The following is a 13714-nucleotide window of genomic DNA, read 5'->3' on the forward strand; positions in this document are numbered from 1 at the left end:
AACACTTCAAACATCGCGAGAGAGGATAATGCCCGTCATTATACATTCATGTGTTTTGTCGCTTACAGTATTTATTTTGTACAGTTTCGAGGGGGGAAAACCCCTTTTTTCGCTTGAAAGCTCCCGAAAGCGCGTAGAGAAGGCGTCGGGCGGCGCCGCCTGGCCCCGTCATTGGCCCGTAGCTCCCCACCACGCGAAGACTCCGCCCTTGTGGAAACTCTCCCCATGGTCCAGCGTGTGCGATCATTCAGTACGCGGTTGTCGCAGCGGCAGGTAGTCGTGTCGCACGGGTGCCATTCCATCAACTGACACATTTGAATCATCGTCGCTGACTCAGTGTGCGCGCGTGTTCAGAGTTATGGTGAATAATATTCGAGTGCATCATTCCTAGTCTTCGTGTAATGCACGCAATGAGTGACCCCGCTGCTTTGGCAGGCATGTTGCCTTTCGACTCCATTGGACTTTACGAACAACCAAAACCACGTTTCATTTTCAAAATGCCGAGGGTAGTTCCCGACCAAAAGGGAAAATTTGAATCTGATGATCTCTTCAAAAGACTGAGCAGAGAGAGTGAGGTACGTAATATACCATATGTTTATCATCCATTATTGTTATATTAATTACACGCATTAACATTCTAAATTACATTCCGTTATTAACGCGTAACAATTGAACCATTAGTGAACAGGAAAATAACTCGAATTGCAGCTTAGTCATTTATTTCGACACTGTGACCATTCCCTTTACAGTGTTTTCCTTCTCGTTCTACTTAATCATATCACTATGTTATAACGAACTAGGTCACAGTGCTAATTAACGTATCTCATTTTCTGGTTGAATTTTAAGATAACAGCGCGTTTAATTCTTTTCCTTAGGCGATTATATACTAAACGGTAAATGTTCTAGAAATTTCTGATTGCCTTGATACATGTTAGCGAGTGAGTCGTTTTAATAAGAATACATTGTTAAGCAGGTGAGGTACACGGGGTACCGCGACAGGCCGCCGGAGGAGCGCCAGATGCGGTTCCAGAGTGGGTGTCGTGAAGGACACACGGAGATTGCGTTCACCGCCACGGGCACCAACCTGCAGCTGGTGTTCGACCACACCCCTTACAACAACCGAGGCTGCGACTTCCAGAAAGAGAGCGGCAAGGTAAATATTACGCCAGTCTGTATTTATCTAGACTTTTCTAGCAGATCTGCGTGGCTCCACCCGTTCGTTGTGTGGGTAAAACGATTTTAGAGCCTAGTTAGAAAAATAGCCTGCGGTAACCCGGTATCTGATATCCAGGTTCTTCAAACTTAATTTCATCAGAAGCAGTCTAGCGATTTAGCCATGAATACGTGAATCTTAGCCATAGTAGCTAGTAGTAAATTTGGATACATATATGGCAAAAGGCCTCGTAACAACTCGCAACAAACGAAAAACCCCATTTTAATACAAATCGAATACACCTTTAGGAAAAAAAATAAACAAACATCAACACGTTGTAGCTCCTCAAGTACTGTTACTATCGAACAACATACAACAACTTAAAAATAAATAACCAAGTAATTTAATTTACATTCACTAACACTTCAAACGTTAGTTAATGGCTCACAAATCTGTACTTCCCCGGCACCCGAGATGAATGTTCAAAAAAAGTATAAAGTAGAGATGTACCTATCTTTATAGATATAAGATAAGTATAATTCAAGGCCTTTGATTGATTTACCATACATTGAACTTGAGCTAAATGACCTGGTTTTTACGTTGCGCGCGTACGGAAATCCCTATGAAGCGGGCCTTTAACTAAACACATGATTGTATTAGTTTATTGACTAAATATAAGTGCTTTTTTTGGATCTCAAATCTTACGGCTAAGGACTATTCTAAATATAAAGTATACTTACTACTATATTTAGGCATACTTATATTTGCTTCGTAGCCTTATTGAAAAAAAAATTAGGCGCGGGGATCTTCAGTTTTTTGGGAATGAGTCTTATAATTTATGTTGTCGTTCTGTGTATTCTACTGCTATTGTAAATATGATTTTTTTAATTGGTTTAAAAGTAGGTACGATATATTTGATGTAAATGGACATATCGGGATGTGTAATTTTCACCTAACACTTTTGCAGTTCTATCGAAAATTTAAGGAAATGGAGGTCTTATTTAGATTTTTTTTTTTTAATCTTAATCCTTACATAAGAACTCCCGTTCGATTTATTTTACATTTCTGATACTTCAAAACTTTTAATTAAAATAAGTTATTCAGTTTCTTATATACTTTATGTATATGCCTGCCAAAAAACCATCTGAATTAGTTCAGCAGCTTAGTTAATCAGAACAAAAAACGATTTAAAACTTATAATAGTGATTAATTAATATGGATACAAATTAAACACTTTCTAATTGTAATGATTTTGTAGAATAAAAGCTTCTCTAACACAGAATTGTATGCACTATAGCTGAGTCGAGCAACTTCGTGTCACAATTTTTTCCCCTTGTTTGTAACATTTTTTACTGGTATTCTGCTCCTATTGACCGTAGCGTAATGATATATAGGCTATAACATTCCTCGATATCTAACACTGAAAGAATTTTTCAAATCGGACCAGCAATTCTTGAGATTAGCGCGTTCAAACAAACAAACTCTTCAGCTTTATAGATTTACAAAACCGCTTATATACTTAGTGCTATGTTGTTATTGTTATTATAAATACGTTTTATCATACGAATGACGTACGAGTGCGTTGTTTTAAAGGAAGGAAAATATAAGTGCGGTCAACATGGTTCTAACATTCGCGTATTCATTTTGAATTAACGATTTATGTTATTCTAAAGCTAGAATTAAAAATGAAAGTACACAATTTCCTTCTTTTTTTCCAGTTTAACACGACCGTTTTTGTTAAGACATACAAAATAAAACAGAATATTATAAGGAATATGGAATTCTTTACTTAACAACAGCCTTTTGGATATACATTTTATATAAGTATCGCGTACTCCTTTTTGTGAACACGTAAAATCAATAAATAAAAAAGGCAACCTTTTCCATAAACATGTAAAAAAAATAAGTAACCATTTAGTAAATAGTTTAGTTTCTGTGTACTTCGGAGGACACATTAAAGACCGTTTTTGCAGTTATCAGTGAAAATAAATTCATTTTCGATTTATTTCAAAACAACAGTTGTTAAACCCAGGCTTGAAAAGTAACCACTAACTGCGACAACGAAAAAATTATCGGCACAAATAATTTCTTAAAGACCCCTTACTATAATGCGTGTACAAGCCATACAAGGTGCTAAGTCTGTACATCAGATGGTCAGTAATCATCATCCGTCACCAGTACATCATCATCAACGAACCGGCTTACATCGTCACAACCGAAATTAAGACATAAATAACTTCGGAGCCGCTAATGATAAAACACGAACGCATAACACCGTACATAACGCGACGGTCACGCTCAAGAAAACTATCAGACTCATGACATGTTTTCTTTAAAGAAACATTCATGTCCACCTTAATGTTCACGCTTGGATATGTAACTGCATTAATTTAGGAGATTGTATTTGTCATTAAACACGTGTACGTGTTTCAACCATTTAGTAGTAGTCGTTGTGAATTAACAACTGACCCCCGCGGCTATTCTATCGAGAAATAAAATAACGTAGCCTACGGTTTAATAGTGAGATAATGGACTTTTCTATTAGAGAGTAAGGTTACCGCGTTAAAACAACAAACTCATCAGTTTCATTAAATCTTCTTTTTGTCTTCTGCTCATTTAACATTTTGTTGTTTGTACAAATATCGGGGCTGAAACGAGGATTCCGCGTTTATATTTATCAACAAAAAAGAGAATAGTTGTTATTATATAACTGAAAAATAAGTTCTATGTTAAAACATTTCTTATTTGCTTCGTCCAGAAGAACAACCGTAGATGGTTGGGAGACGGAAGGTTGTACTTAATATAAGACCTGAAAATACGGACGAGTACTGTAATGGTTTCTTGTTGTCTCAGTAAACTGAAAATTTAAATTATTTTTTCAACTGACTTGAAACTAATAAAGAAAACGAAAATTGTAGTCAAATAACCATGCGTTGAAATGTAGTTAAACAAGTTCTCATAACGGTCATTCGTTTCAGAGATTGTACATAACATACTTTCAACTCTTACTATATGATATTATTATATTAAAGAGGACCCATTTGGTGCCTGTTTTATTGAATTTAGCCCCTTCATAGCGCAGAAGCCACCCGCTGTGCTCTTGTATGAATACTTATATTTATTTACACTCGGTTCATTTAACAAAGCGCTTGGGTGTGCACGAGCCCTCGTCTTGTAACGATGTTTTATTATACCATGCTTCAACGTACTTGTACGTTTTGATATTCATTCAATAACTAGAAGCTAAATTCTTGTCCAATCGATTTCTATGAATAATACTACTTATATCAATGTAACAGTGTGACACATTTTAATGACTAATAAAACTATACGACCAAGAAACAGCCAACGACGTCACTCGTCGCTTTGTTTACCTGCTCTACGTTCTTGATAGAGTAATAAAATAATATTCATACTTTAAGTTTTTTGTCGAGTTTGACGTCGTTTTTCTGAAGTTAACTTTCCTTTATGTATATCTAATATTATTAAATAGAAGTCCCTTAAATTATTGCAATCGTCGGGGTGCAAATGTTGTACAATTACGTAGCAAAATTGCGCGTTGCCTTAGAGAGTCCCTTGGGAAAGGGGAAAAACATTTCCCCTTAAATCAATACTGGAAAAGCGTCCCGATTGGTGGGCGTCCCGACGTCGCTCCCGCCCAACCATCATGGCCGCCTGTTAAGCGTCGCGCGACGTCGTTACTACTACGTCGAATTAAATTGAAATGACCATTCATTTTTGTTTTTTTTTATTTATCTTCTACATATTGCTTCGTAGGTTACCGTAATAGCCAAGAAAATTATGACATTAGCAGGTTGTTTAAAAGATTCTACATTATGCAAAACGTACGTAAAGACAGGTAATATTCGCGTGTATAACAACAAATACAGTAAATTACAAACATACGGCAGGCGTCGTTTCAAGGCAAAATATTTAAAAGAAAGAAAAGCGAAGTTGTTATTAGTTAAATTGCATCCTGGTCGAATGTCTGGCACAATTAAAGGTTTGTTTGAAACGGATGCCGGAACAAAGCCAGCACGCGATCTGGATCGAAACACGTCTGCCTTATGTCGTTGTTGGTTGTGTCCTTTCGCCTCGTAAACTTAACCACTGCTCACTATTTTAAATTTCTTTAAATTATTGTAAACATTTATATTTTTTTTCGAAAAACACTCGTTTAATCGGTATAAATATGTTTTGCTTTCTCTAAATATGATATCTTTATTTCAAAACTTCTAGTTGACTATAATTTTGCTTAACAATTGGCATTTGGATCCATTTATTCAGTTCGATTATTAGTGTAATTGTAGGTGGTAATATCAAATTCGACACTTAAAAATAATGTTAGGTACCTAGTACCTTCGAGAAATATTTTTGAGAACACTAAGAATCCTATGAATTCATGCAGCGTTTAATGAAGCATTTATGTATTTTATTTAGTAAACGTTATTTTGAAACTGAAATGGCGTCCCCTGAATTAATTTAAACGCTTCCTCCGCTGACGTATACCCAAAAATGGACACTACCTGTGCAGTTTTTTGAAGGATCACTTCCGAGCCATGTGTGACTGATAAATTATTCCTATTCTTGCCACCTACGGTGCCTTAGTTTTTGTTTAAAGTTTTTTGTGTGATTTTATAATTGTCTTCGTTTGTCGTCAGGCTCACATCGTGTCTCGATTTATAATGAACGGCGTGTGCGTCCGGTGGCGCGGCTATATCGACCTGGAGCGCCTGGACGGAGTCGGGTGTCTGGAGCTGGACGAGGAGCGGATGGCGGTGGAGGACGCCGCGCTGCGCGACCAGATCGACCGCTACAACCAGCGGCTGCGTGACTTCGAGGACAAGCAGCGCGCGTACCGCGAGCACGGCGAGGAGCAGCTCCGCGCGCACTCGCACGTGCACGCGCAGCGCTGCCACCAGCCGCGCCAGCCGCCGCACGCCGCGCACCCCGCGCACCCGCACCCGCCGCACCCCGTGCACATCAAGCCGCACTCACAGGGAGCGCTCATCTCATAAACTACACGCTCGTGTATGATCACCATCATTACCTAAACATGGATTTACCAAATACAATCTAGCTTACAAAATATTACACATACGTAGGTAAATTTACTAAAATATGTCCTAACGTAACATCTGTAATGCGTGTAACGTAGATGAACTATAGGTATAGAGACAAATTCTACCTACCTACACGTAACTACATAATTTTACTACTAAGTCAAAATTATAATGACTAGATGCAATGTTAGTTAAGTATTTAGAATTAAGAAAGTAAATGTAGATATCTGATGTATACCTACCGGACATTATATCTTTATAGCAATCAGGATTAGAATAATAACGTAGCATATTACAAAAAACTTCAGTGTATAAAGCAAATTATAAGTCTTAAAAGAAAACTAAGAATGTGTTGTTTCAGTTCCAAGTACAGATTCTACCAACTACTAGCTAGAAACACTTGTAACTGAAATATAATTGGCACAGGTAACGGGAAAAGTTGGCCATTCTTAAGAAAATAGGGATTTGTCCGTAAAGCTATGCCCCTTAATGATAGTTTAAACAACCATGTATGCGGCTACCTGTGTCAAATCAATCAAGTCAATCTTTATCGTTTTAAATTCCGTAAAAATGTCTCCTGAATAATACAGTCGTTAGTTGCTGATTTTTTTCTCATTAATTGTAATTATTATTCATTAACGTTCTTGTTCAGTTGATGGTACGTGTTATTTATTTGTAAGTTTATTTTTTATGTAACAAAATATAAAAGTATTGTGATAATAATGTAAATAAATCTTTACTGAATTTTAATTACATATGTTGTTTCATTCTTAAACTCGGAATATGCGCAAATATAAAGTGAGCTAATATAAGCAAGGTATTATGATCAAATGTCTATGTAATCACCTGTTACGAATGTTGAGCATCGACAAGGTTTCCGATATCGTTTAATTATAATATTAGGGTGGAGGTCCCTCGAAAGTTACACCAGTTACACGCTAGTGAAATTGAACATAATTAGTAGTCGATCGCATGTTCTGTTTGGCACAAGTCGGCGGAGGTGATGCGTGGCGCAGGGGGCGCAGGGACTCAGGCTCGGGGCTCGGGTGCGAGGAAGCACGCGCACTGCACCTGTGCCTGCAGTCCTCAGTGCGCTTGCTCGCCGCCCCGCCCCGCCCTCGCTCGTTATACGCAATTACCCAAATTCATATTTGTGCTCGTTAAACAAAACAGACACATGTTTAACTCTCGCTTAAAATGTTATTTTAAAATGCTTTTAAAATCAGCCTACTTACAATTATTTACAGAATAATTTCACAGCTTTGTAATTGCTGCTGAATGTTCTGAACGTACATGATTATCTAGAGGTACCAAAACCTTTACTATTTGATAAAGCCAATCATTCATGGTTTACACAGGCATCTAGATCGTAAATTGTCATAAGTATTTGATTTGGAATGTAATTTACTTATTTCCATTATAATATTTAATTTATCCAAAAGCAACTATGACGAATTTAGTAAATTCATTGATGGAATACCTACATTGCAAAAATATCGAGCAGGATCAACAGCCAAAATTATATTGTAAAAATATTCCATTTTTTTATCATGACGAGCGTCTAAATATCCTATAACAAAATAATCTCAAAATAAATCTTGATTTGTTCAACGATACTGCGAAATTATACGCGGAACTGAGCTTTATCTGGTGAACTATAGAATAACATAGATGGCATCGTGGACTATTATTGTGACGTGTACGGCACCTTGACCGTCAAAATTAAGCAGGTACCTTCTTTATTGGACATGATCTCTGATCGATGCCACAAAAAACTCTGTATTTTACAATGCATAAATCGGAGAACGCTATCCAGAGGCGGCACACAATGAACCCGTGATTTATCGGAGCATTCTTTTTGCGCAAAAAGCTCAGGTCAGTGTCGGAGCGAAGCACCAAAAGGGCATTTCGTGTAATCCGCGCGCACACCGTGGGAACGATACACCGACTCATAAGGCTATTTGATTATGATAACTACAACTTATATTAAACCCAAGTAAAATAATGTTAACATGAAACTCTTTATGGGCAATATCTTTGCGCAATTATTGATTTAATTAGGACAAACTATCGGAAGGAAATCGTTTTAGATGTAGTATTTCTAAAATAATGGATTATATTCTAGTAGCAGTTGGGTATTTAAATGGGGATATGGTATGGGCAAACGGAACTCTTCTTCGAATAAAGGTGTAGATTATTTTATGGGTACTAGATATACAGTTGTGATTCTCTAGTACGTTGTAGTGAATTCTTTAATAAGAATGTGTGTACCCTACTTACTTTATCAAATAAATAGTGGAAAAATAGACTGTAACTGTAGACAAATACCCACTCTTGGTTAGCTTCATGGAAGTGATAAATGGATTTTCGTTTAAAAGACTAGAAATTAGAAACTCTCAGTCTTCGTCCTTTTTTACCTACTACCTACTAAAATATATGTCTATTGCTTTCAAGTATAGTCGTTTGACAGACTCATACAAACATATTTTGTGATTCACAAACTAGACTCGAAAAATCTTTAGAGCAAGACTCAAAGCAAACTTTAAGCATTGGAATAAATTTTAGAGATCTGAGACAGTATTGATTTAGAAAAATATGTTATGATTATGTTGTGAAAGTATAATTTTAAACTGAAATTTTCCTGATAAATAACAATTTAATATGTATAAAAAATTAATATGACTACAACCCAAGATACAGACCCAGCCTAGTTTGGGACCTATTGTTAATGTCATGTAACTTTTTATTTTCTCTGTAAATAAACTTTTTATCTGGGGGCACGGAAGTGCCCCCGCAAGTCGAGCAAAAAAAAGCGGCACGGCCGTACCATCCTTTTCTCGAAGCAATTCGGGCTATTTTCGACCCCCTATACAAATACAAATAGATCGACTTGGTCATCGCATGAAAACACAAATTCGCCATTAAAATTTCAGGAGCATTAACTTCTCGTCGTGCTGTGTAGTGTAATACATACAAATCATGCGATGGCCAGGTCGGTCTATTTGTTTTAAACGTAAAATATTTTTAATATTGCCATGATAATAACTTATGTAATAACTTAAGACAGAAGGTCCTTTAAGTAGAGATGAAATAGATTAATCGACTTGGTATTACATAGATCTCACCACTTTTTACGCCAGAAAGACTGAGCTGCGAGACTTGAGGTTTTTACAGAATGTTTTTGGTGGCATCTTTTATTTACAGTTCGCAAAGCCAGTTTGTCACCGATCCTTAGCCACAAGCAGAACATAATTAAAATGATTAGAAACCATTGTTGTTATAATAACTTAAAGTGAAGAAAGTAGTTTAAATGTGACACCCATCTTAACTGAGTGTAAGGCTTCCTCGAGACACGTGAGGCAACCAGTCTCGTCTCACACATGAGTGAGCCGGTGGCGAGGCGCATGCGTCAGGCTTCCCTTCCCAAACTTGAGAGCAACCTCACATTACCAACACTGCATTCTATATATAGGTATGTATAGATAGGGTATCATGATGCAGTAACGAGTAAAGGATAAGTATAAAGTTGAAAGCTTAGATATTCTTTTACGTTACTTCATAAAAATAGCATGCTGTCTGGATCCTATCCCGATTTTCAACAGTTGACCTGATAGGTACAATGATCAGAAAGCTACTGTTACGGAATCACAGCTTTGAACTTGGCTTACTAGTACGAAATTTTATTAAAAATGCAGGCATTTATGCAATACCAAACGGTACATGGCCGTGTTTGTGTTTTGTTAATTCTGTAATGTCGAATAGAGACATTATTTACGTAACTCACATTTTTATTATTTGAAGTTGTAAAACATATAAAGCTGTTTATTTATACAACAGGCCTAAATGATGGGGCTGCTGAGCGTGGATACATCAAATGTTGACGGTTTATAGTCGAGCGGCGAGCCAGCGGCACTTTGAAACCGAGTACTGCCATTTCATCCATATGTTTCCTCGAATTAACGTCTGTTTTCTACGAACAAAACGGCTCATAAAACTTCTTATAGATTTAACGTACACGAAACTTTATTAACTAGTTGTTTACAGTATAAAAAAGAATAAAGATAATCAGCTGAAATTATTAGTGTGAAAAAATAAACAGACTGTAATATTATTAGATGCATGTAAAGCGAAAGTCAACCAGTTCTAATAAGCAAAGTCTATAGGAAATTGTTAATCTGGGTTCAAGTGTAATTACTTAGATTTTATTAAAATTAGAAACAGTGTAGAACAAACATCACTGGTTCGTAATTGGGAGTTTATTTCTTTACTATCAAACATTATTGTTAATGTATAATTAACGATTAATTTATACATGTGAAACTTACCTACCTATTGTCAGCATGGATTTGAATGACAGATAGAATTAATAAAACTAATCATTTTACACAGGTAAGTACAATTGCCCCATGGATTGGAGAAATAATCCGCCACGTGCGGGATAATCCCGACTAATTGAGTGCGCGCGCCGTTGATCCCTCGATGATCAGGTGCTCATCCTCATGCCGCGCAGCCGCTCCAAGCTCTGTCGCCTAATCACACCAATTTTATTCATTCATTATTGATTTCTCACGCCATGCTTGTAAGTAAGTATTCGTACGGTGTATGCGAAAATACATATTTATTAAGTAGTAAAGTTCACCAGTAAGTGGATTACGATTTCCGTACATAACTAGTAAATATTTAAATTAAGTACTTTAATTAAATAATAAAAATCAATGTGCTTAATTACCAATAAAAATCCAAAATTAGTAAAATATTATTATATTTCTCTTGGGTGACGTTGCTTCAACAATACTTTCAATTATCATAAGTATTTAATTATCCAATGTGAATATAAATTAAGTGTTTTCTTTAGTTAATGTAGGCTATTTCTGCCACTTTTAAACGAAATATAAAGTACTTGGGTAACTTCTTACCGGGCCCTGGGAAAGTAACTGTCTTAATTCACTGAAGTCTAATAAGACAAAAGAGATAGTGGTATGTTATATTAGAATATTTTTCTAATACGTAGGCACGTCACTTATTCTATTAGGATTAAGATAAAAATAACATATTTTTTACCATTTTCTATTCCCATTGCATAGCGGAAATACAGAAGACAATCAATGAATAAGAGCTCTTATAAATCTATTTGCGATTTAAGTAAATCTATGTATTTACTAGAAATTGCTATCAAATTTTATAGATACAAAAAATATCTAATACCTACTTATGTTATATGACAACTTATCTATACTAATATTATAAAGCTGAAGAGTTTGTTTGTTTGTTTGTTTGTTTGTTTGTTTGAACGCGCTAATCTCAGGAACTACTGGTCCGATCTAAAAAATTCTTTCAGCGTTAGATAGCCTATTTATTGAGGAAGGCTATAGGCTATATATCATTACGCTACGACCAATAGGAGCAGAGTAGCAACGAGAAATGTTACACAAACGGGGAAAATTACGACACATTCTCTCTTATGTGACGCAAACGAAGTTGCGCGTGTCAGCTAGTTATTGATAAACAGACACGATTAAAATGTTTTTCTATAATATCTAGTTTGGCGGAAGTTTATACTCACATATATTGTTTAAATATGGTTTATTCAAGAAGGTAGGTACCTATCTAGTTTAATCTAGGTAGTCGTATCACACAAATCCTAATCTTTATGAGCAAAAAGTCAGTGGGATGAGTTGAGAACGATGCCAAGTAATGTCTCAATGGCCAGTTATACGGCCTCAGGAAAAGTGTCAGATAATCTATTTGATGGATAAAATGACAGCCAATGTATGAAAATAAATGCTAAAATTCCATACATACATTTTTTAATCGCCAAACTAGGAATTTGGAGAGTTTGAGGTGAATAATTACAATGCGTAGTATTACTATTTCTATTATTCGAGTAATTCGTTGAAACGTAGGGCAAAAACAAATTTTGCCTCTTGATATACCATTAACAGGGAGGTTAATGGTATCTCAAGAGAATCGGTTATTTAAGAAATCGACTAAATATACGGTTTTCGGACATCCCGTCACATGCCTATTAGACACTTCCTATTTGACAGCCAATTCGATTGACACGAATTCTGTCAAGCCCAGACCGCCAGACGTATTTTTTAGGTAAACAGTGCTACTAATCTCGCATAAGTTTATAAAATCGCTAATAATATGAATGATGATACGAGAAACTTCAAGGAATACAAAGAAATACCGTCAATATTTCATCAAGAATGTGCTATAATGGCGGAATAGTAAGTTTATGGAAAACCTTGAGTTTCCATTCTTTTTGTCGTCTCCGATAATGGTTTACAGTAATAGCAAAAAGTGATCTAGTAGCGAGAGTTCATAAATTGTTTGTTTTATTTTTCAGTCGTATGTTGCAAACAGAAAATTTACAAGGCATCTATGTTATTCCATCGTATGATAATTCATTTTGTGAGTACCTGTCGCTTTTCTGACGAATTGTACCTGTTTGATTTAATAAAACTTTTCCTGATTTTCATATTACCTGTTTTTAAATCTACTTGGTGATCAGCTACATTAAAAACAAAATGTTTGTTGTTGTTACAGTGTGGTATGGAGTTATTTTTGTACGGTCCAATTATTATGAAGGAGGAATGTTCAGATTTACATTGACACTACCTGATAAGTTTCCAGACGAAGGGGTGCCTGTGAGTCACTTAAACATGTCTATTTATTGATGCCAAGTAATGCTATATAAATAGAAAGCTCAAATAATTTGTATTTTTTTCAGATTTTAACATTTACATCACACTTATACCACCCAGCAGTAGATGCTAAGACTAATGTATTAAATTTGACTGAAGTTTTCCCACAGTGGGATAGAAAGCAGAATCACATTTGGCACATACTGAAATATTTGTATTCAATATTTCATAACTTGAATGTAAAAGTACCAGCTAATGTTGAGGCATCAGTTGCGTAAGTACTTTACATAACTTTAATTATTTTTCAAGGACTTCTGCATGATTTTTTAGTTGTTGAGTATTAGTAATTTTCATTCTTGTAACTGCCAGTCCTGTTTGACAGAATGTATGCATTTCAAGCAAGTTTGTATGGATTGTAGCTAGTGGTATTCTTGGATCTCTTCCTACCACTATTGAAAAAAAAAAGTGTGCTGTTGCGTATGTATTTAAAACTAAGCCATTCTTCTTTCAGGTATAAAACCAATCAAAAATTATTTATGGAGAAAGTAAAAGAATGTGTTGCACTGAGTATAGACCATATTTATGATGACCCACCTACAGAAGATAAACATTATATAACATTTAAACCATACAACCCAGATATACATGATGCTGCAAAGAATATAATGCTTAAAACACCAGCAACTAGTGAAGGTTTTAACCAAGGTATATCTTGGGTACAACAAGGTTCATATCAGCCATTTTCAAAAGAAGAAACAACATAATATTAACAAAAATTGCTATTTATTTACATTTCTTTATATTAATGTAATCACAAGTACATAATAGTGTTTTATAGATTGTTAATT

At 35.7% G+C, this 13714-nt stretch overlaps 2 protein-coding genes across 3 annotated transcripts; both read left to right on the plus strand.

Annotated features, from left to right (window-relative positions):
• Positions 1-231: 231 nt before the first annotated feature.
• On the plus strand, positions 232-6969 carry LOC142987401 (protein big brother-like). Of its 2 annotated transcripts, none has more exons than XM_076136132.1 (3): positions 232-575; positions 971-1153; positions 5815-6969. In XM_076136132.1, exons 1-3 carry the CDS (start codon positions 402-404, stop codon positions 6169-6171), a joined length of 714 nt encoding a protein of 237 aa, XP_075992247.1. In that variant the 5' UTR covers positions 232-401; the 3' UTR covers positions 6172-6969. The 2 variants fall into 2 exon arrangements, with proteins under 2 accessions (XP_075992247.1, XP_075992248.1); XM_076136133.1 differs by having other exon boundaries at positions 234-575; positions 974-1153.
• Positions 6970-12268: 5299 nt separating this feature from the next.
• On the plus strand, positions 12269-13654 carry peo (ubiquitin E2 variant domain-containing protein pendolino). Its single transcript, XM_076136138.1, has 5 exons — positions 12269-12449; positions 12569-12633; positions 12769-12869; positions 12953-13140; positions 13378-13654. The coding sequence occupies exons 1-5, from the start codon at positions 12367-12369 to the stop codon at positions 13628-13630; spliced, it is 690 nt and encodes a 229-aa protein (XP_075992253.1). The 5' UTR covers positions 12269-12366; the 3' UTR covers positions 13631-13654.
• The last annotated feature ends 60 nt before the right edge of the window (positions 13655-13714 follow it).

Source organism: Anticarsia gemmatalis, chromosome 3 (assembly GCF_050436995.1).
Source record: "Anticarsia gemmatalis isolate Benzon Research Colony breed Stoneville strain chromosome 3, ilAntGemm2 primary, whole genome shotgun sequence".
Taxonomy (NCBI): domain Eukaryota; kingdom Metazoa; phylum Arthropoda; class Insecta; order Lepidoptera; family Erebidae; genus Anticarsia; species Anticarsia gemmatalis.